Source organism: Patiria miniata, unplaced genomic scaffold (assembly GCF_015706575.1).
Source record: "Patiria miniata isolate m_02_andy unplaced genomic scaffold, ASM1570657v1 HiC_scaffold_18, whole genome shotgun sequence".
Classification (NCBI taxonomy): Eukaryota; Metazoa; Echinodermata; class Asteroidea; order Valvatida; family Asterinidae; genus Patiria; species Patiria miniata.
Genome location: NW_024037056.1, coordinates 17588567 through 17612106, shown reverse-complemented (window position 1 = coordinate 17612106; position 23540 = coordinate 17588567). Strand labels below are relative to the sequence as shown.

Here is a 23540-nt window from a genome sequence, read left to right as displayed (position 1 = left end):
GGGGTTAGCCTTGCTCTTTTTATCAAAATTGGGCAAAATTTGTTTTTTCTCAAAAATTAACGTCGGTAAGGGGTTAGCCTTGCTCTTTTCATCAAAATTGGGCAAAATTTGGTTTTTCTCAAAAATTAACGTTTGTAAGGGGTTAGCCTTGCGCTTTTCCTCAAAATTGGGCAAAATTTGGTTTTTCTCAAAAATTAACGTCGGTAAGGGGTTAGCCTTGCTCTTTTCATCAAAATTGGGCAAAATTTGGTTTTTCTCAAAAATTAACGTCGGTAAGGGGTTAGCCTTGCTCTTTTCAGCAAAATTGGGCAATTTAGGTTTTTCTCAAAAATTAACGTCGGTAAGGGGTTAGCCTTACTCTTTTCATCAAAATTGGGCAAAATTTGGTTTTTCTCAAAAATTAACGTCGGTAAGGGGTTAGCCTTGCTCTTTTCATCAAAATTGGGCAAAATTTGGTTTTTCTCAAAAATTAACGTCGGTAAGGGGTTAGCCTTGCTCTTTTCATCAAAATTGGGCAAAATTTGGTTTTTCTCAAAATTAACGTTTGTAAGGGGTTAGCCTTGCGCTTTTCCTCAAAATTGGGCAAAATTTGGTTTTTCTCAAAAATTAACGTCGGTAAGGGGTTAGCCTTGCTCTTTTCATCAAAATTGGGCAAAATTTGGTTTTTCTCAAAAATTAACATCGGTAAGGGGTGAGCCTTGCTCTTTTCAGCAAAATTGGGCAATTTAGGTTTTTCTCAAAAATTAACGTCGGTAAGGGGTTAGCCTTGCTCTTTTCAGCAAAATTGGGCAAAATTTGGTTTTTCTCAAAAATTAACGTCGGTAAGGGGTTAGCCTTGCTCTTTTATCAAAATTGGGCAAAATTTGGTTTTTCTCAAAAATTAACGTCGGTAAGGGGTTGAACCTTGCTCTTTTTATCAAAATTGGGCAAAATTTGGTTTTTCTCAAAAATTAACGTCGGTAAGGGGTTAGCCTTGCTCTTTTCATCAAAATTGGGCAAAATTTGGTTTTTCTCAAAAATTAACATCGGTAAGGGGTTAGCCTTGCGCTTTTCCTCAAAATTGGGCAAAATTTGGTTTTTCTCAAAAATTAACGTCGGTAAGGGGTTAGCCTTGCTCTTTTCAGCAAAATTGGGCAAAATTTGGTTTTTCTCAAAAATTAACGTCGGTAAGGGGTTTGCCTTGCTCTTTTCATCAAAATTGGGCAAAATTTGGTTTTTCTCAAAAATTAACGTCGGTAAGGGGTTAGCCTTGCTCTTTTCAGCAAAATTGGGCAATTTAGGTTTTTCTCAAAAATTAACGTCGGTAAGGGGTTAGCCTTACTCTTTTCATCAAAATTGGGCAAAATTTGGTTTTTCTCAAAAATTTACGTCGGTAAGGGGTTAGTCTTGCTCTTTTATCAAAATTGGGCAAAATTTGGTTTTTCTCAAAAATTAACGTCGGTAAGGGGTTAGCCTTGCTCTTTTCAGCATAATTGGGCAATTTAGGTTTTTCTCAAAAATTAACGTCGGTAAGGGGTTAGCCTTGCTCTTTTCAGCAAAATTGGGCAATTTAGGTTTTTCTCAAAAATTAACGTCGGTAAGGGGTTAGCCTTACTCTTTTCAGCAAAATTGGGCAAAATTTGGTTTTTCTCAAAAATTTACGTCGGTAAGGGGTTAGTCTTGCTCTTTTATCAAAATTGGGCAAAATTTGGTTTTTCTCAAAAATTAACGTCGGTAAGGGGTTAGCCTTGCTCTTTTCAGCATAATTGGGCAATTTAGGTTTTTCTCAAAAATTAACGTCGGTAAGGGGTTAGCCTTACTCTTTTCAGCAAAATTGGGCAAAATTTGGTTTTTCTCAAAAATTAACGTCGGTAAGGGGTTAGCCTTACTCTTTTCAGCAAAATTGGGCAAAATTTGGTTTTTCTCAAAAATTAACGTCGGTAAGGGGTTAGCCTTGCTCTTTTCAGCAAAATTGGGCAAAATTTGGTTTTTCTCGAAAATTAACGTCGGTAAGGGGTTAGCCTTGCTCTTTTCAGCAAAATTGGGCAAAATTTGGTTTTTCTCGAAAATTAACGTCGGTAAGGGGTTAGCCTTGCTCTTTTCAGCAAAATTGGGCAAAATTTGGTTTTTCTCAAAAATTAACGTCGGTAAGGGGTTAGCCTTGCTCTTTTCATCAAAATTGGGCAAAATTTGGTTTTTCTCAAAAATTAACGTCGGTAAGGGGTTAGCCTTGCTCTTTTCAGCAAAATTGGGCAAAATTTGGTTTTTCTCAAAAATTAACGTCGGTAAGGGGTTTGCCTTGCTCTTTTCATCAAAATTGGGCAAAATTTGGTTTTTCTCAAAAATTAACGTCGGTAAGGGGTTAGCCTTGCTCTTTTCATCAAAATTGGGCAAAATTTGGTTTTTCTCAAAAATTAACGTCGGTAAGGGGTTAGCCTTGCTCTTTTCAGCAAAATTGGGCAATTTAGGTTTTTCTCAAAAATTAACGTCGGTAAGGGGTTAGCCTTACTCTTTTCATCAAAATTGGGCAAAATTTGGTTTTTCTCAAAAATTAACGTCGGTAAGGGGTTAGCCTTGCTCTTTTCATCAAAATTGGGCAAAATTTGGTTTTTCTCAAAAATTAACGTCGGTAAGGGGTTAGCCTTGCTCTTTTCATCAAAATTGGGCAAAATTTGGTTTTTCTCAAAAATTAACGTCGGTAAGGGGTTAGCCTTGCTCTTTTCAGCAAAATTGGGCAAAATTTGGTTTTTCTCAAAAATTAACGTCGGTAAGGGGTTTGCCTTGCTCTTTTCATCAAAATTGGGCAAAATTTGGTTTTTCTCAAAAATTAACGTCGGTAAGGGGTTAGCCTTGCTCTTTTCATCAAAATTGGGCAAAATTTGGTTTTTCTCAAAAATTAACGTCGGTAAGGGGTTAGCCTTGCTCTTTTCAGCAAAATTGGGCAATTTAGGTTTTTCTCAAAAATTAACGTCGGTAAGGGGTTAGCCTTACTCTTTTCATCAAAATTGGGCAAAATTTGGTTTTTCTCAAAAATTAACGTCGGTAAGGGGTTAGCCTTGCTCTTTTCATCAAAATTGGGCAAAATTTGGTTTTTCTCAAAAATTAACGTCGGTAAGGGGTTAGCCTTGCTCTTTTCATCAAAATTGGGCAAAATTTGGTTTTTCTCGAAAATTAACGTCGGTAAGGGGTTAGCCTTGCTCTTTTCATCAAAATTGGGCAAAATTTGGTTTTTCTCAAAAATTAACGTCGGTAAGGGGTTAGCCTTGCTCTTTTCATCAAAATTGGGCAAAATTTGGTTTTTCTCAAAAATTAACGTCGGTAAGGGGTTTGCCTTGCTCTTTTCATCAAAATTGGGCAAAATTTGGTTTTTCTCAAAAATTAACGTCGGTAAGGGGTTAGCCTTGCTCTTTTCAGCAAAATTGGGCAAAATTTGGTTTTTCTCAAAAATTAACGTCGGTAAGGGGTTAGCCTTGCTCTTTTTATCAAAATTGGGCAAAATTTGTTTTTTCTCTAAAATTAACGTCGGTAATTGCTGTTTTTATCAAAATTGGGCAAAATTTGGTTTTTCTCAAAACTTAACATTTGTAAGGGACAAATTTTAATTTTGGACAAAAATCAACTTTTGCCCAATTTTGCTAAAAAGAGCAAGGTTAGCCCTCTTACCAAATGTGATTTTACGACAACTTCAAGTATTTCTCTCTATGCCATTGGTTAGTCACTCAGTAACTCGGTCAGTCACAGGACAACAGGCTGGCTTCTCATGTCTGGCAAAAAAGAAAACGTTCTAAAACAATATATTCAACTGCGCACAATATACATTTTTTATTCACAACAAAGGCAAGCATGAAATTAAAATGGCTACCAGTATACATACCGGGGTACCTACGTGTACTTCACTGTGTAAAGGTTGTAACTACAAATGTGAAGGGGCATTCATGATAAGTGTGATAAAAAATGATCACAAATTTCTGTTTTACTATACACTAGTAGTTTACCAAGCTTACGAAGAGCTTCCAGTAATTCATTTTTGGCGACTGACTACGGTTAAATGATGTCCACAATGCTCAGAGTACTGTTGTGTACATGTGCCGGGAATAACTTCACAAAAAGAGAGATGGGCCCCGAATGATATTCCCAGACCTTTTAATTATTACTAAAAAAATGCCATGTCCAATCACGATGTCCTAGAAGAGCTGTTTATAATCTCCATGTTGGCCCCAAGTCCAACACAGAGATTTCTGGAACCCCTTTCACGCTAGCAAGAATCCAACATGGTTTCTACATGGGTCTGGAGCTCTACACGAGTGAAATACAACCCTGGTTAGGACCGGGGTTGAGAGGTAGGAAATCTCAATTCTACGTAGGACAAGTTTTTATTTCAAGATGGGTATAGACAAGGCAACTGTGTGAAAAGACCTATCCTGTCAACAACCAACAAGACCACACAAAGCAGCAATGTTTGTATACTGGCGAGGCCATCACAAGTCCATCACAAGTCATCCTGCATCAAGTCATGTCACAAGCTGTTTGAATGAACTGTGGAGCAGCCATTCGTTTGTTCTGTTCAGCCCCTGCTACACATGACTGGATTTATGAATGGACTTGTGATGAACTCGACTACCTAGCAGTTGTGGAGAAGGGGAATACAGACATGAGGGGCATCAGCAGCTCTTCAACTTAAGTTAAAAGCTTGAAAAAAAAGGACAAAAAATGTGCAATGTACACGCTCCTTTGATGAATAGTATCACCTAGCATCATACTGTGTCCTTTCCAAGTTAGAAAAATCAGAATACAGAATACTTTGCTACGTGAAGAGTAAAAGGGTTAAAAAAACAGGGGGGGGGGAAGATGGCTTACTTTTTACCTAGTTTCACTAAATTGTGGTTTTCTAAAACAAAATCTACCACTGAAAATATATTTACAATAAACTTGAATTAATTCAGCTAACATTATTAGAAAAAGAAAATCAGAACTAAACTCATTTTACCACTCCTACCAATGGAGGAACCCTGACATTTTCTCAACTCACAAAGGTTTGCCTTGAAGACTGGTGCCCTGCCACATCAGCAGCCTACACTGGTTCCACTTCCAATGTCACATATGATCTTCCAATGCACAAACCAGCTTCACTGGTACACACCATCAAGAGTGACCATCAAGTACCAGATCAATGTCTTGCAATGAGATAGCAAGTGTGATCAGAGTTACCTATTTCAAGGCGGTTTGGATCTTTCTAAAGGAGTTTGTACATGTATTCAGAGCGTCATCAAAATGTACCTCTGGTTCATTTCCAATTCACAATCGGGAAGCAGAACATGTCAAACGTAGAACATCTGCAAAGGGTCTGGCACCCTGTGTTCTGTCACAGCTCAAGATGTGGTGTTGGTCGACTCTGGTGCATGGGAAACCTCTTTGTTTTTCTGTGAAGTGAATGAAAATATCAACACAAACTGTACCATTAAATTAACTGTCAGTGATGTAATAGAGTAAATAGAAGTGGTGTGCATCAGAACCAGGTACCTGAGTACCCGACCACTGATGTCAGGAACCGGTTTTAGATTTTGGGATTGGGTATCTATTACCGACTTAACAAATTACTTAGTAAATTCTCAGACAGTGAAAAAGCAAGGTTTGAATGTCATTTGTGGGGAATTTTCAAAGTGAAAACCAGGTTACATGGAAACACTAAACAGACGTCGTTAAACTAAACTTTATGACGCTTGTGAAAGTTGCAGTTTTCTCCATATAGCTATAAAGCACACTGTACATGTATACACATGGACTGCTGCACTGACGCACCGATGTTGTAGTATTATCGCGCGGACCTTTATGAATAATATGAATAGAAACTTCTGAGATTTGAATTTTGGGGTTGGGCATCTTTAACAGGTACCCAGGTACCTGTTGTTTTTTTTCAATCTGGTACCCGGTTACTGTACTACACATACCCATAAATGCATACCCCTAGTAAACAGGTAAATAGGAAATTTCACAAGATACAGGGAACTAAAGAATGAAATAATGGCTGAACAGCCAGTAAAGTGAGCAAAAATAAATTAATACAAAATTTACAGCGAAATGAACAGGCGTGTTGTAGTCGCGTCCTCCACATGTCCATCACAAGTTTGGCAAGTTGAAGTCCAATTCACTAGTCCGGCCACAAGATACACACACACGAGGCAATGAATGATGGAATATCTAATCACAGTTCATTTGAATAGTTTGTTGCTTGAATTGGGACTGGACGACTAGTGATGGACTTGTGAAGACCTGTGCTGGACTCAACGACAACACTTGGTATATGTACCTACAATCCCGGCCAAAATGGTTGGGACACGTCCACAAAATGAGCATACCCTCCCCCGGTCCCCCGCTCCCCCAGTCAATGTTGTCATGTCGCGCTTGAGCACAGATTGCGCAGTGAGAGACAACATTGGCAGGGGGCCAGGGGGCCCAGCGAGTTTTGGCCGGGGTTGTATAAGTTGAAACAAAAATTGAAATGGATGATTGTTTCTGACCTGGCCTGACTCGGACCTGCTGGGACTCTTCTTCACTTTCTTTGCTTTCTTCACTGTCTTGGATTTCTGTTTCACAGAAGACTGAAAATGAGCAGACAAAAATAAAATTGAGCTATGAATTAGTACTTAAAGCATGCAAGCTGGAAATAATTTACAGGCTAAAAATTGACATTTACTCTTTTTATAAGTTTCTTTGTACTATGGGAATAAACATGTGCTTTTAAGAACGTTTAAAACTTGCTAGGGACCTGGATGCAAATAATGGCCCTAGCCAAGCACATCTTTATTCCCATTTATAAATACCTTTTGGTCAAAAATCAAAACAAGTCAAGAGTTCACAATTTTCCAACGATTTTGTGCAACAATTTTACGATTTAACGTTTGGGGTGCGATCAACCAATTAAAACCGTACCTTCTTCTCTTTTCCCTTGTCATTCTTGGCCTTCTTCTTTTCCTTCTTGCCTTCCCCTTCCTGAGTCTCCTCCTTCTCCTTGTCAAACATGTCATGGGTCCACGCTAGACTCCTACTACCTCCGCTACCGCCAAATAAGCCCCGCCCTCTGGGAGTGTATCTTCCCCTCACACCGGGGTTGTAGCCTCGGTTGTAGCCACGGTTGTTGCCGCGGTTGTTGCTGCGGTCGTAGCCTGGGATGAAGTTCTTGCCTAGGTAGCCTCGTCCTCGTCCCCGTCCGCCGCGGTATGTACCGGTACCGCGCATTGCACCACGGTACTTGCCGTTACGTTCAACCGAGTCGCGGTCAGATGACCTGGAACGGTCTTCTCGGCGGTCGTGCTGCTAAAAAAGAAAATGATTGAACAAACAATAAAATAAGTAACTCCTTCAAAGGAGGCAACAGTTTCAAAAATTCAAGATCAATTTACTCTCTTCCGTCAAAAGAAAAAAGTCATCCCAAGCACACCGTGTCCATACATGTACACACCCCATAGGAACATTACATACAAAGAGTTCTAGCAAGTTATCACAGAGTTTTCAACTCACATGGTAAAATGCCTGCTTCCTACTCCAGTTGAGTGACTTCCCACCTTCATTGCCGTCAGAGAAAGAGCTGTCTTCAGATCCTTTGGAGACGTTACCAAGCCGCTCTCGAACAGGTCTGCGGTCCCGGGAACGTTGATCCTCAGATCGGGATCGAGAACGCCCATGACGGTATGAAGATGTCTTATACTGATGTGATGGCGAGCGGGAACGGGAGCGGGAGCGTGAGCGCTGCCTGGACATGGGACTCCTCCTGCGAGACCTGGATCGGGAACGGGATCGAGACAAGCTTCTCATTTGCCCCTGCTGCTGCTGTTGTTCCATCTGCTTCCGGCGTGAGTCTAGATCATACCTCAGGTCATGTGGGCCTTTAATATCGGGCATGTCATCTGGCGGGTACTGGTAGGAGATGGGACTCTGAGGCATATCCTGCATGACAGGTGGTGTGTTCTGGACAAACATGGCCTGCCGGTTAAAGTCTGGCTGGGGCTGGACTTCCTTGGGTGGTCCATATTGATCCAGAGGCTGAACCTGGTATGTCGAAGGCTGAGCTGGGTACTGGTTGTCAAGACCCATCTGGATGACTCTGGGGGCAAACTGGAAGCTGGGGCCCTGGTAGGTTTCCCGCCTAGGCTCAAAGCCCAAGATCACAGGCTCTCGCTTTTCGATGAAGCTTTGTGCCTGAGGTGGGAGGGCACCGCTCGGCAGAGTGCCGGTGAAGTGTACATCTTGCCGATACACCACTGGCTCTTTCTTCTGGGGTTCCGGGCCTCCATCAGGAGGCAGCTGCTCAGAAGCAAAGCGGGCCTTCAGTTCTGGCCGATCAAATATTTCCGTCAGGCCCTCGTCCTTACGGCGGGGGATCTTCACTGAGTAGGGGTCAAATATTGGCCTGATGATAGGAGCAGGGGCCATCTTGGCATTTTGGGGCTCGGTAGGCATGGCTGGTTTGTTGCCCTGGCCTGAGGCATCCAGCTTGCTGTACTTCTCCTGGACTTGATAGTATTCTGCCTTAGGTTTGGAGATCTTGCGGTCGTAGGGCGATTCACTATGTTGGGCAGACTTGGGAGAGAAGCGTAGATCATCTGGAGACACAGCTTCATATTTCATCTCCTTAGAGTAGGACCTCTCCGAAGGCTGGCTGTGGGACAATTTGGACTGGCTGCCTCCTGGCTGACTATTGCCCCTGTCATAGACCACATCGCGGGAGGCCTGAGGTAACTGGTCTTGTGCCTGGACTCCTTTTCCATACTCCTCTCTGTAAACATTATGGCCAGGAGGAAGTTGAGGTCCTTCAAAGTCTCTGACTTGCTTGTCTTGGTGCAACTGACCTGTACCCTCTTGGTAGCCTGAGTGGGAGTCAGCCTGCTCATCTCGTCCGTAATTAGCACTTTCATTTTGTTGGCGGATGGCCTCTCGTCCACCTCGCTGAGGTGATCTCTTGGGCGACCTGTATCTTTTATTTCGATGAGATGGAGACCGAGACCTGGACTTAGCCTTGCTCGTTGATCCACCGTAGTGACGTTTCTCAGGGGTGTAAGAGCGTGAGCGTCTGCCTCCTCGTTGCTTTGAGGAGGAACTCTTATAGCTTGACCCATGGTCCTTCCTTGGTGGGGATCGGGAATATGAGCGCCCCCTAGTGGTCTTCTTGCCATGAGGGTGGTACTTGGGGTTACCTCTCAGAGGTGACCTGGATCTGGACCTGGATTGTGAACTGACGCTGCTGGAATAAGATCTGTATGAAGAGACAAATCTGTTAGTATTCCTGTCCTCAGTAAAATGAAAATATGTAGTGTCATAACTTAACAGAATCTAAACTTCTCCACTTGACTCTGGTTCTGAGAAGAATGTTAACCAACCAGCTTCACTCTTTGTTAGAGAATGTACATGGTATAATTGGTCGTATGGATTACATGTAAATACACATCATGTGCTCCCTGATAACAAAATGCACTGTGTCTTACATGTAGGACTTGTAGTGCGTGTACAGTCGAAGGAGTTTGAGTGTACCTTCTTGAATTGTTGGCACAATTTCATGGCTCTGCCAACCACAAAATACGGCAATCACTGTCCATCAATGGACAATTAAACGACACACATTTCTCCACTCACAGCTACAATTTTACATCTATTTCACCACAATAGTTAAAAGGCTTGAATTTGGTAAATTTGATCTGTAATTAAAGCATGTTCACTAGCCTTTTTCAGCTACACTGTATTGGTAAATTTGGGTAAAAACCAACCGAATCCAAAGAATGTCCGCATATTGTGTCCACCCATTGGCAGATCCATGAGAGGGGGGGGGGGGGGGGGGCAAGGCAACAGGGCCAACTAACCAACCAACCAACCACCCCCCCCCCCCCCCACAATTGTCTTTTTTTTTGTTTTTTTTTATCGGAGGGATGAAAGACACCTTTTTCCACAATGTGGAAATAGCGCATACTATACACATATCGGTATACATGTACTTAATCCCCTATCCCTTTTGGGGAAAAAAACTGAGCCCTCTTGCCCCCCCCCCCCCCAAAAAAAAAATTTGTTTCTTGATCCGCCCTTGTGTCCACCTAATCTCAAACAGCAAATTGTAAGCGTTCAAACCAAATTCAGAATATCTGGCATGTCATGTCATGATGTGGTACGGTACATGTAGTTAAGTCTACTTGACCACAAAACTAACCAATGAATGGGTATGGAAAATTAAAAAAATAAAACTGGCAGGTAAAATGCTAAGGGGTGGATAGAAAGGGAAGAAAGAAACAAGAAAAGAAAGGAAATTAAATCTAAATGTACGAAGGCTTAAGATAGGACAAGAATGGGTGCAGAGTCATGGGGTGCTATCACATCATGCAAACACAAGTTTCCATTAGGCTAATACCGTACCTTTTCAGATGCACAACGATTGCTCAACTGCAACCTGTGCTTCCATAAGTCAGTCCACTTACGTTCATGTGGAACATTTTTTTTCCTTTCACATATTTTAAACTCTTTTTTCCCTCAGCAAGTGACCACATTCCAGCACACTTTTTCCAACATCAGTAGAATGCAATGGGGCACTGTATTCTCCTTCAGGGCATTATGGCCCATTTACTGGTCACTTTATTTCCACTGCTGGGTACCGGTATCTCCCCTAGCTGGGTGCCATTTCCCCTTCTGGATGCCAAGTTCCCCTTGGTGGGAACCATGTTCCCTTGATGAGTGTCATGTTCCCCTTGATGGGTGTCCTGTTCCCCTTTGGTGGGTGCAACATTCCTCTTGGCTTGGTACCATGTTTCCTTGGCTCCATGCTACCGGTTCATGTACATGTATGTTTTCCTGGCTTGATTCCATGTTCCACTCACTGGGTGCCATGTCCCTCTTGCTGGGTGTCATTTACCCTTCTAGGTGTCATGTTCCCTTGGTGGAAGGCTGGAAGCGATGTTCCCTGATGGGTGCCACATTCCCCTTGCTACTGGTAGGTGCCATGTACCTCTTGCTGGTTGCCTTGGTCCCGTTGCTGGGTGCCACATGTCCTGTAGCTTGCTGGGTGACATGTTCCTTTTGCTGGGTGCCAGATTTGCCTTGCTGGGTACCATGTTCATACATGTATTACTTGGTGCCATGTTCCCGTTGCTTTCCTTAACAGATACACGTAGTCACCTCACATGGTGAGTCTGCAACTTTCTGTTAGGCTGTCCTCTCCACAAGTTTTTTTTTTCCTGGGAAGGTTATGGAGTTTCTCTCTTTTTATTTCCTGCGCAATCCAACAGACTTTTCAAAGCTTTGGCGTCTTCTGAAAAACTTCACACAATGTAATACATAATCATTGTACTCTTCATTGGTACTTGGCCGATTTGACATGATATGCAGTTGTAAATTGTGATTGATGACATCATTCATTTTTCTTGCCTTGGAAGTCATATTCTTGCTTCTCCATAAAAAGTCTCTAATCCACGGTACAAAAACACTTGTCATCCTTCCGTCCTGTGCATTGATAATACACATCATAAGCATCTTCACTCTTGCAGCATTCATGATGTTTACCCTTAATCATGTTAATGTCCCTCGTTTCAAGAACCATCCACTTCTGGGCTCAAGTCATCCTCAAAAGAAAGAGCTGCGATGAAAGTATTTGTTGTCGGTAATACTTCAGGATTCTTCCAAAGTTTCTTTTGCATTCAAACAATTTTCAGATTCCAAACTCCATTTTTGCACGTCTCCATTTGAAAAGAATTGTACAGCATCCACAGACAGTTGGGGCTGCAAACGCGCACAAGTCCATTTACGTCTCTCCGTAACTGTCTCGTGCAAGTACAAAACTCTTGTATGCGTACACAAGTATTCACAGCTGCATTTCGTTTAACAAAAAGCAATAGAAATTGTGAACTTTCAAGATTTCTCATGATTCCATGACAGGTATAAGAATTGACAAATTAAAATTGAATTTCTTTACATTCGTGTGAAATTTTTTTGGGGCCACTTCACTATTTAAATGAGTCTACTAAAGGTATCAAGTGTTTTTGACACATACCGTAACTGATTGAATGGTTCACTTTTCTTTTGCTTTTTGCCCTAATACAGACTTTCGTTCCTCGTCCGTTCAAGAAATCAGAACCCGGTTCTAGTGTTCCTTCCGAGGCATCCTTGGTCCAACTGCTGACAGATAATCAATGGATCCGATTCTCATGCTTGCTGCCCTGTCTGTATCAGGCCAGAATTCCATGTTCCAAGTCATCATGGTTTTGCAACGCTATAGTACTCAACTTCTTTTGGAAACCAAGTATCGACGCAAGACTAGGTATAGATTATGTTCCCAAATCACAGACACTTCATGGCAACATGCCAAGTCGCCGCCATGATAGAGGGCGCTTTCACCAAAATCAAACTGATCCAGTCTTGTGAATCGTGGTAGGGCTCAAGAAATTTTGATCTTAAGTAGACCTCAAGTGCATCTACTACAAAGAATGTACTGTATCTCACATGAGGTATGCTCGGAAGTTCTTGGGTCCAAGTGCCAAGATTCCTAAGACTGAGTTAGATTTATTTTGTTGACAGTGCCCTCTAGTGCCGAGGCAGCTTACCCGTGTTGGCCAGTGCGGGACAGGCTACATAGAGGAACATAATCCAAAATCTTGTCTTGGGCAAAGATAATTGCAGCTTCTGAATTGGGAAGGGCAATCTCAAGCTGGTACATACAGTAACATGTACATGAGGATTGTTTACGTGTGTAAGTTCAATCACATCTACATGAACGTGTAATGTACACCAGACAATTTGCCAATCTACATCAACTCCAGCCACAACGTCAGCCAAATCTTGACAATCTTGACAGAGAAACAAGTCAATTTAAAACAGAAAAATCACATTTTTATGTACAAACATTACACAAGTAATTACAACAACCCATATTTGCATCTTCAGTTTGTGGGATTTAGTTGAAAACAAATTTCTTCAATTTCTGTAAGGGACAAAGATGCAGTTGAGTAAATCTAGTGTATTAATGATCATTCCAAATATGACCATTTCAAGATAGAGCACCGCTTTTTACTGGGCTCAAATCGCCAAAATCAGGACCACTTTTATGTGTTAACCCTCCTACACTACATTGTATTAAGTTGTATTCATTCACTGATATTTGTACAGGGAATAACAGGCAATATGCTTTCGACTAATGTACAGAGAATAATGAATTAAACAGAATAAAGGGTAAAACAGTTTGACCAGTTGAAGCAAGAAGAAATTTGTCTAGTTTAATTGGTCATTCTCAGAAAAACACAGGAACTGCATACTTCCACTACCCCGAGACTCAAACCAAAAACCAATGCATGGAGAATCTTTTTAATAGAAAAATGAAACCCAGATTGCCCCATTCATTCCAGTGGTTTTTGTTCTAGAGCTTTTTTTGTGAGTTGGAATTGTCCAAATTACAATGTATACATGTACCGTGTAGTTGGGACAATTCCACAGTTGGGCTGAACATTTACAAAGTGAGGATATCATTCTTTCCTTAGTAACAGCAAGTTGCGATCTTTTGACCTATGCCTTCATCTTACCTCCTGCGGCGATGTCTTGGTGACCTTGAATATCTTGGCATTTTACCAGATTTTGATTTTTTTTGTCAAGATAAATCTTCAACAAAAACAGGAATCCTGTCGTCTTGTAAGTTCCGGATTGTTGAATTTCAAGCAGCTTGAGGGGTGTCACATAATTGTGTAATCAGCCATACCTGTGAAGAAGGTAAACACTAAGAAAATCATTTTAAAACAGAGAAAATAATGGAAACTGTCAAAACAAACTTTTTTGTGCAGCAGGTCAAAAAGAAGATTGTACTGAAATTATCATGGGAAGGGGTACAAATTTCAATTTACTGAATAGCTGTGAAATGGAGACAAAAGTAAAACCAGGGTTTGAGAAATGGGCAGAGACAGCTAGCCTAGATGGTTTACCTTATGGAGCTAAAAAAAAAGGAGTTTAACTTTGCATGCATGCTGGCTGTACGTGGCTACCCCTCTGTTCTTTCCCCTCCCTAGCTACCTCCCCCAGCCAGCTGCTTTTTTCCGGTCATGGGGGTTTAACCCAGGTGGGGTAGTTATGGAGGACATCCCCCCCCCCCCCCCCCCAGTCCCCATTCCGCCCCCCCCCCCCCCCCCCCCCCCCCATGAACGGGCATGCACTGTCATGACTGTCAGCAGATTCTCCAACTTTGTCTTGAAGTTGAACTCCCCCTGATCTTTACAGTTTACATCAGCAAAGCAAAGGCAAAACATGTTAAGAAAAAGCATGAAAATTCTGTGAAATTAATTTTAAGCCTTGTTATTCAATATGTTACATGTATGTGCCAATAATAAAAACCATTTTCAGTTGAAAAACGTACGTACCTCCGAAGGAGCGCCATGTTTGTGATACTAGCGCGTGTCAAATCTGAACGGCGCCCTCATGTGTCGCTTCGTAGAAATTCAAAGTTTCACCAGCAAGCGCAAAGCCACGCCGCGCGGAATGTTGGCCCGACAAAGCCGCCGAATCACAGCGGCTTATGAGGGGGGGGGGGGGGGGGGGGGGGGGGGACTCAGTCTGATCTATCGCTATAAATAATGCTAAAAATGAACCCCACTTTTGATTGTGTGCCGGCGTCTTTTTTAGGCTTATATTGTTGGCGGCGCAGCATGCACGGCCGTGCCCGTGCCTTGCACGGTTTTTTTGGGGGGGGGGGGGGGGCCGGAGGGAAATTGAAACCAACTTCAGAACTTCAGAAGCTCAATTTTTTTTTCAATTTGCTTGCAAAATACTTGGATGTTGCTTTAAAAATGAGCATAATCCTGCCAGACACTCACGTGCCGAACCAGTACGACCATCGTGTATACGTGACGATATCATCGATGTATCCATATCATACTATAGGACGCCTAGGGCGAAGGGAGTTGTTTTTTGTGTTTGAACTTCGCACATTTTGTTTTAGCTTTATACTATAATTTTAGAACACATTCTCTACAATGTTTTCTCTCTCTTACTCCTGTTACACATGTGGGGAACAAACTCAACTTCGGCCAAATAAAACAAACATGTTTAGCGTCCTGACTTCAATTTTGGGAAAAAAGGAAGGAGGCCCCCTTTTTTCCAAAACGGCCGTCTGACCCATTTTCCAAAACGACCAGCCGGGCTATTTTTCAATGTGGCCGTCAGATTTTTTTTAAAGAGCCGCCACTTGGACTCAGGAAATGAAATACCAACTTTATATGGGCTAGATGCAACAAACAAAGAGGCCAAAATGATGTCACCGTTTGAAATTTAACATTTTTCTTTTTTTCCCAATTAAAAAAAAAGTAAAAAAAAGTAGGCGGCCTCCTTGAAAGGAAGCGGACGGGGACGCTGAACTTCTTTTTACTAGGCCTTAAATATGATTTCTGCACCCCATGATAGACCAGGCTGTATGACAATCAAAGCAGTACAACACAAACAAATTTTCTGGAACGTAGTAACATGGTTATATTTTTACAAGTATGGTTCACTCATTACAGTACTACTAAAAATTGCACTTGACACTAAATGCAATACATGTATTGAATATGCATAAGGGAATAAACATGTGCGTGGCCAGTATTTCTTTTGTTTTTTCTCTTACCCTATTTTGAAGACCCAATCCCTCTCACCTTCTAAAACTGAGAGGTTTTCCAAACGATTACAGATGTAAAGGTATTTGTCTGGTGTATACACGTGCAGTGAAATCTCGATAAGTCACAGCTCAGGGGAATGGGCTCAAATTTTGAGTTAAGCAGAGTTTTGAGTTAGCAAATGGATTTTCTATTCAGCAACAATTGACGGGAGTGAGTTTTTACATCGAGTTAGAAGGGTTTTCGAGTTAGCAGGTTTTGACTTACCAAGATTTCACTGTATATACAACAAATTAAGCATTTTTTTTAGTCTCCATGGGAGTCCTGGGATAAAACAAAAATACTGTCATAAAAGTGTTTGTTGATCGCTTGGTAACCAAAAAGTGAAAAGACAAATTTAAATTTTGACAGCAGAATCTTGCAAATAGTTGAAAATGGTACAAAAATTTGAAATAAATAACTGCAAAGAACAGTGTCAAGCAAAAATGATGTATACATTTAGCAATCTTGACCCATTTCTCAATGCCATGCAACATAGATTTAGACTTGTAAATGAAAATTTAGAAGTGAAGCGAATGAAAAGTAAAAACAATTACAAATGTACAGTCCACAATGGTCCAGTTACAAGTAAATCCTGTTACTTCTGAAGCCCCCTCATAAGAGACAGAAGGGGATTAAACATAAACGGTGGCAAGACTTGTGGCTGATTTAAGATGGAGTTGATTCCAAGGTTCGGTATGGGTGCAATGTTTGGCATGGGTAGAAGGTTCAGTGGTAGCATCTTGACATCAGCAAAGGTCTGGTTAATAACATTGCACTGATTGTTCCTCCCCGCCTGCCCTGATGCTGGCCCACCGGGGTTCTTCTTAACATTCTTCCCTTTTTTGACATTCTTTTCTTTCTTAACGTTCTTTCCTTGTTTTGCTCGCTGAGCTTGCTTTGCTTTCTTCCTTTCCTTTGCTTTCTTCTTTCTCAGTTGCCTAGCTGCTCTCTGTTGTGCAGTCTGAAAATGAAGAAATCAAAATAAAGTTTGTGCTTCAAATCTATACTGTAGTTTAGACATATTAAGGCATATTTATAAAGCTCGCGACTCATTATCACCCTGCTCATTGGGCCAAGTGTAGTTTACAATCTCATTGTGGTACAGTGCTTTTAGTTGCTTTTCCCTGACATGCGCCATACCAAACACTGGATAAGTGGTCACTAACTGCAACATGCTTATCCTGCCAAAACAACATTTTTGCCTTTTCAGTGGGAAATGCAGTGTAAGGCAGAGCATGAAGCAGCAACATTCACTTCAGCCCAACAAAACTATCAACTACGCACAATTTAATTCCTACCTTCTTTATTTCCTGGTCACGCTTGGCCACCTTCTTTCCTTTCTTGCCTTTCTTGCCTTTCCCTTGCTTAGTGTCCCCCTTCTCCTTGTCTTCCAGGCCACGGGTCGATGCAGGACCTCCACCACCTCTGCTACTACCAATGGAGCCCCGCCCACCTCTTGGGTTGAATGTTCCTCTCATGCCACGATTGTTGCCCGGATTATCACCACAGTCGTAGCCTGGAATGTAGTCCTTTCCTAAATAGCCCCGTCCTCGTCCGCCACGGTAGGTACCCTGCATCGCACCACGGTACTGACCGGTCATGTCCTTGTAGCCGTCACCTTCAATTGAGACGCAGTCAGGTGACTTGGAATATTCTTCCTGGTCAGGTGACTTGGACCAGTCTTCTACATCAGGTGACTTGGAACGGTCTTCCTGGTGGTCTGGGCTGCGATGGTAGCCCGGGATGTGCATCTTGCCTAAGTGTCCCCGTCCTCCGCGGAAGGTACCGCGCGCCGACCCGAACATCGCCCCGCGGTTCTTGCCATGGAATTCCACAATTTCCACTGAATCTTGGTCAGGTGGCTTGAAACGGTCGTCCACGAGGTGGTGCTGTGAAAAGAAAGTGATTACAATATAGAAAAAACTTCAAAAGTGGGAGGTTTTATTATCATTTTACATTCCTCTGCACTCTGCTCTACTCTATCAAGATTACCTTCAAAGAGTTGCTTACGCTTCAGTTTTCTTTCATTACCTGTGCCCAGTTTCATAGCACTGCTTAACAGCCAGTTTTGTGCTTACCGAGCCTCCATCTATTTCATAGAGACCGTAAGCAGTAAACACAGCAAATGCATGCTTAACCCCAGAGGAAACATTTCTTAAATCAGTGCCATAACAATTGAAATTTCATTGCACACACAACCGTTAGCACATCCACGTACGCCATGATATAGTGCTTATAAGCAGTAGACCTTAAAATACAAACAACTATTCTTTTAAAAAAAACGGGTCAACTCACATAGTAAAATAACGGTTTCTTTTTTCCCTTGAGTGACTTCCCGCCTTGATTGCCAACAGAGAACGAGCCGTCTTTAGATCCTTTGGAGATGTTCCTGAGCTGCTCTTTAACAGGTCTGTGGTCCCTGGAACACTTGTCCTCAGATTGGTCAGGAGATCGAGAGCACCGATGACGATATGGAGATGTTTTATACCCTTGCACTGGTGAGTGAGAGGGTGAGTGTTCCCTTGACATTCCACTCGTCCTTCTTGACCTGGATCGGGACCGAGAACGGGAGCATGACTGCTCCCTCGACTTTCCACGCATCCTGCTTGACCTCAAAGTGGATCGGGAAGTGGAGCATGAGTGGTCGCTGGACATTCCACTCGTCCTTCTTGACCTGGATCGGGACCGAGAACGGGAGGATGATTGCTTCCTCGACTTTCCACTCATCCTGCTTGACCTGGAAGTGGATCGGGAAGTTGAGCGTGAGTAATCGCATGACATTTGACTCGTCCGCTTGATGAGGATTGAGAATGGGAACTGGAGCCCGAGTGTTTCCTGGACCTTTGAGCCATCCTCCTTGACCTTGATTGGGATCGAGAACGGGATCGTGAGTGTTTCCTGAACACTTCACTCATCCTGCTTGACCTGGATTGGGATCGGGACCGGGAACGGGAGCAGGACAAGCTTCTCATTTGCCCTTGCGGGTCCTGTTGCTCCATTTGCTTCTGGCGTGAATCTAGATCATCCCTCATGTCATGTGGTCCCTTGATGCCTGCCAAGTTATCTGGCGGGTTCTGGTAGGATACCGGAGTCTGAGGCATGTCCTCCATGACAGGGGAAGTGTCCTGGATGAACATTGTTGAATGGTTAAAGTCTGGGTGCGGCTGGACTTCCTTGGGTGGTCCAAACAGATCAAGAGGCTGGACCTGGAACGTTGAAGGCTGAGCTGGGCATTTGCTGCCAAGGCCCATTGGGCCAGCTTTGGAGTCCAGTTGCATATCCCGTTTAGGCTCAAAGTCAAAGCCAAATATAAGAGGCTCTAGCCTTTCGATAAAGTTTTGGGCCTTTGCTGGAGGCAGCTGCAATCGAGCAAAACGTGCCTTCAGCTCCGGCCGGTCAAATATGCCCTTCACGCCCTCATCCTTACTGCGGGATATCTTTACTGAAAAGGGGTCAAATATAGGTCTGATGATCAGAGCAGGGGCAAGCTTGACGTTCACGGTTTCGGCTGGCATGGCTGGTTTGTAGCCCTTACCTGAAGCATCCAGCTGGATGTACGTCTCCTGACCTTGATAGTAATCTTCTATAGGTTTGAAGATCTTATGGTCAAAGGGTGATTTACTGCATTGGGCAGGCTTGGGAGAGAAACGCTGATCATCTGGACATACAGCTTCAGATTTCGCCATTTTGTTCTCCTTGTACCTGTCCTTAGAGGAGCTCTCCAAAGACTGGCTATGCGCAAACTTTAATTGGCTGCCCCCTGTTTTACTACTGTCCCTATCACAGACCCTAACATCTTGGGAGGTCAAAGGTAACTGGTCTTGTGCCCGAGCTCCTTTTCCATACTCTTCTCTGCATACATTATGGTGAGGAAGATGTGGAGGCCCTTCAGTGTCGCTAATTTGGCTTTTTTGCTGTAACTGGATCGCGCCATCTTGAAAGCCTGAGCAGGAGCCAGCCCGCTCCTTCTGTCCGTAATTACCAGTTTCATTTTGTTGGTCGCTGGCCTCCCGCCCACCTTGCTGAGGTGATCTCTTGGGCGACCTGTATCTCTCATTTCGGAGAGAGGGTGACCGAGACCTGGACTTGGCCTTGCTTGTTGATCCACTGTAGTGACGTTTCTCAGGGGTGTAAGAGTGCGAGCCTCTGCCTGCTCGCTGCTTTGAGGAGGAACTCTTACAGCTTGACCCACGGTCCTTCCTTGGTGGGGATTGGGAATATGAGCGCCCCCTAGTGGTCTTCTTGCCATGAGGGTGGTATTTGCGGATACCTCTCAGAGGTGACCTGGATGTGGAACTGGATCTGGATCTGGATCTGGATGTGGAACTGGACCTGGAACTGGATCTGGAACTGGATCTTGAACTGGATCTGGAACTGGAACTGGAACTGGAACTGGATCTGGATCTGGATCTGGAACTGGATTTGGACCTGGACCTGGATCCGGAACTGGATCCGGAACTCGATCTGGAACTGGATCGTGAGCTGGCACTGCTGGAATATGATCTGCATATAAAGACAATAATGGGATTCATTTCTGGAATCCATTCTCAGTTTCTCGAATTGTGATTCTTTGCACTGGTAAAACTCAAATTCTAAGTCTCTATAGTTGGAGTTTTTATCTGCCCATAGGGATACAATGCGTCCCAGGACCTGCAGTGCACAGCATCTGAGGACTCAACTTGTAAGGCATGTCAATATGCCATCTTCAGGAATTATCCCCATAAGGCTATTAAAACACTGAATTTTGCGTGTATATTGTATGATTACCATTCTGTGCTGAAAGTGCTACAACCCAAATGTTCCACTTAATGTTTTTGCGCTAAGACTTACACAATGTCTTTCCTTGGTGGGAGTCGGGAATAGGAGCCCCCACTAGTGATCTTCCTGGCATACTTGGGATAACTTCTCAGAGGTGACCTGGATCTTGACCTAGATCTTGACCTGGATCTAGACCTGGACCTGCTGTTGCTGCTTGTATACGATCTGCATAAAAAGACAAATGTGTTATTATTTCCTTTCTGAGCTGCTCGGATGTCATATCATTTTGTGGCGACAGATCAACTCAGCATATGCAAAAAATATAATAGTGATGATTTTTTGGTTTCACTGATTCTTAAAATCTGCAAGTGATGGCTTTTGACCTATACCGTTTTCTTACCTTCGACTGCGATGTCTTGGCGACCTTGACCTTGAATATCTTGGCATTTTGCCAGCTTGTTTTTCCAAAGTATATTTTCTCATCAAAAACTGAAACCATTTGGCATGTTTGGTCTTGTCTGTAGGTAAGTTCCAGACTGGTCATGCTGGTTATGTCATGCAGCTTGTTGAGGAGGGGTGTTGTAATCACCATAACCTGTGAGGAAAAAATTACAGACGAAAAAAAAAATCATTTCAAAACGGAGAAAGAATGCGTCATAAACATGATATTGATAAATAATGTTAGTCGAATAGACAGCTGGTCAAATTTAAATTCCAGGGGGAGGGGGTAAAAAAACAACAATAGTTGATCATCTGGCATGTCTGGGGGGGGGGGGGAGTTCAAAAAGAGGAGGATGAGGGCCTTTTTATTGAACAATTGGAATGGGGAGGGGGTACTCCTAGAACTATGAGGCTCCACGTAGTGCCGCCTCATCAGTTCTAGGAGTGGGGAGGGGGAGGGGTAGCGGCCTCAACTGACAAGCTCACTAACCAACGCCGCGACATATGCAATTACGGCACTGAACATGCTGAACGCATTCCCAAACTTTCATGACTTTAAATTCCCCTAACCTTCACACTCAGCATTGGAAAATCATGTTAAACTATCCCCATGGTTAAACAAAGGCATGAACATTCATCCAAATTCGTTTAAAGCTGAATCGTTGAACGTGATGCAAAATCAAAAGCATGTTTATGAAGTGAATTCGACGTACCTCGGAGGTCCCGGTCCCTGCGCCATGTTGTTCCCATATTAAATGTCAATGGCGCCCTCATGTGTCGCTTCGTGGAAATTCTAAAGTTTCATACAAGTACATGCGGTGCCGCAAAACACTTTCCCTTTTATTTTGGGAGCGCGGGGAGTCGACATCAAAGTTGACACAAGCCAGTCCCTATGCAAAGCCGAATCCATGATTATTACAAAGGGGTCTGATATTGAGCTTATTTTTCACTGGCCCCTGGGGAGTCAGTCATGTGGAATGTTTCCCGAGCTTTCTACGAGACCGATAGATTTAGTAAGCCTTCTCAACTAATTATAATACGCTTGCGTACGATGGTAAAATAATTATCCAGAAACGTGAATCAGAAACTGATCGTAACGACTTGATTGAATACAATTAAGGAAAGAACATTCACTGCTGGGGTTAAAGAGTTAATGTAAAATGTCAGGCTAGGAAGGACTCGAACCGCAGCCGACCTAACAGTGTTGATTATGTTTCACGCTCATGGCTTTGGGTATAATGACTTTACTCAGACGGCCGTGTTTCGTTACGGATCTGAAAAACACGTTAAGTTATAGGATCCTACGAATATCTCTGACCACTGTGAAAAAGCGCAAACTGAACTATGGGCACATTTCACAATCATCAGGACTTGTTGAGACGATCCTGCAAGGCACCGTGCAAGGAGGAAGAAAGAGAGGCAGGCAGAGAAAGAGGTGGGAGGACAACATCTCGGAGTGGACAGGCCTGACGCTGAGTGACTCCCTGCGAAAGTCTGAGGATCGAAAGGGATCGAGGAAGCTGGTTGACAAGTCTTCAAGCTTAAGTTCAAAGGGTGCCCCACGGTCAGACAGACTATACGGGATACAATAGCAAGAAGAAACATTGCGGCCAGGCCGCATTCTTTGGTATTTTTCCCCGCTAAGTTTACTTTTTTTTGAGACACTTCAAAATGAAAAAAAATTGTTGGGACACCTCCATGCACCAATCCGAGCCCACCCGCCGCCTTTAAATTTCAAAAGTTCAGAGGCCCCTTCCCGGGCCCCGACCTTCTATTCGCTACTGCGTCGATCGATCACAACGCAAAGCAAAATGGAATTGTGGTTCTTCCGAGGCTAATTCCCGCACGTTTTCGGATGCAAATTTTGATCCACCAGTCGTAATTATATGCGACAGGGAGAACATGTGGACGTACGTATGCAGTACTAGCCGCATTATCAAGTCAAGCATATTTTTGCCAGCTAAACATGAAATTAAATGGAAGAGCGCGCGGAGCTCGCCATGCATGATGTAGTGTCTCCATGGTAACAAGCTGGTTACTGCCGGGATAAAGCAACTCGCTGTCAACTCAACGGTGAAGACATCTCCACGCTACAAATAGTGCGGGCATAAAATAATGTAAAACACGGAGCTAAACTTGAAAATTGCAAAATCTTGTCGAATCGGAAATTATCAAAATCTGTCTGGACACATCACGTCATGCAGCTCTATAAAGACGGTCGAGTCCAACTGACAAAAATAATCATCTGATGCGCGATGTGATTAATAATCCGTTCGAATTTCACACGTGTACCCCGGTTATATAAACGTGAATACACTATATTTTGGGGGACATTTTCTTGGACTATATTTCATTTGAATACAATTAAAACTCGCAATACGGGCATGCATAAAAGTCAATTAGTCAACAAAATAATGCGCGTCGAGTTAATTGTTGAATTTGCTTGGCTGGTAAAAGCCGAACACATCTATATGGTTCAGGCATCCTTCCTCGTTATCAGCAGATTTCCTCATTTCACTTCACACATGGCATTAAAATGTGAAAAACACTTTATAAAGTCTTGAACAGCTTGAATTTTACCCTTTTCTTGCTGCTTCTAAGACAAGCATGAGGCTATACCTCCATGTTCTAAGTTGCAGGCATGATTGTTACCCAAATCCAGCAACTGCATTATAAATTTTAAAAACAAACCACCGATACAAAATCTTGAAAAATGCAAAA

The 23540-nt window shown here is 42.9% G+C and overlaps 2 protein-coding genes across 4 annotated transcripts; both read right to left on the bottom strand.

Annotated features, from left to right (window-relative positions):
- Positions 1-3776: 3776 nt before the first annotated feature.
- LOC119724967 (serine/arginine repetitive matrix protein 2-like) lies at positions 3777-14397 on the bottom strand. Of its 3 annotated transcripts, XM_038196311.1 has the most exons (6): positions 14349-14397; positions 13524-13696; positions 7498-9229; positions 6910-7293; positions 6498-6578; positions 3777-5399 (listed from the first exon to the last, which is right to left on the bottom strand). In XM_038196311.1, exons 2-6 carry the CDS (start codon positions 13562-13564, stop codon positions 5349-5351), a joined length of 2289 nt encoding a protein of 762 aa, XP_038052239.1. In that variant the 5' UTR covers positions 13565-13696; positions 14349-14397; the 3' UTR covers positions 3777-5348. The 3 variants fall into 3 exon arrangements, with proteins under 3 accessions (XP_038052239.1, XP_038052240.1, XP_038052238.1); XM_038196312.1 differs by lacking the exon at positions 14349-14397 and having other exon boundaries at positions 6910-7290; positions 13524-13721; XM_038196310.1 differs by lacking the exon at positions 14349-14397 and having other exon boundaries at positions 13524-13720.
- Positions 14398-15428: 1031 nt separating this feature from the next.
- Positions 15429-18348, bottom strand: LOC119724966 (serine/arginine-rich splicing factor 4-like). Its single transcript, XM_038196308.1, has 3 exons — positions 17916-18348; positions 16919-17509; positions 15429-16581 (listed from the first exon to the last, which is right to left on the bottom strand). Exons 1-3 carry the CDS (start codon positions 18345-18347, stop codon positions 16216-16218), a joined length of 1389 nt encoding a protein of 462 aa, XP_038052236.1. The 5' UTR covers position 18348; the 3' UTR covers positions 15429-16215.
- Between the last annotated feature and the right edge of the window lie 5192 nt (positions 18349-23540).

Bases quoted from the DNA above. Each gene is read 5' to 3' on its own strand.
- LOC119724967 (XM_038196311.1), bottom strand. From the start codon at position 13,564: ATGCCAAGATATTCAAGGTCACCAAGACATCGCCGCAGGAG. The intron at 9,230-13,523 runs GTAAGATGAAGG...CTCTTCATACAG, and splicing joins CCAAGACATCGCCGCAGGAG to ATCTTATTCCAGCAGCGTCA. The intron at 6,579-6,909 runs GTACGGTTTTAA...GCTCATTTTCAG, and splicing joins ACAAGGGAAAAGAGAAGAAG to TCTTCTGTGAAACAGAAATC.
- LOC119724966 (XM_038196308.1), bottom strand. From the start codon at position 18,347: ATGAGTGGAAAGTCGAGGAAGCAATCATCCTCCCGTTCTCGGTCCCGA. The intron at 17,510-17,915 runs GTGAGTTGACCC...TTCTTTTCACAG, and splicing joins AGAAACCGTTATTTTACTAT to CACCACCTCGTGGACGACCG. The intron at 16,582-16,918 runs GTAGGAATTAAA...CTTCATTTTCAG, and splicing joins GTGACCAGGAAATAAAGAAG to ACTGCACAACAGAGAGCAGC.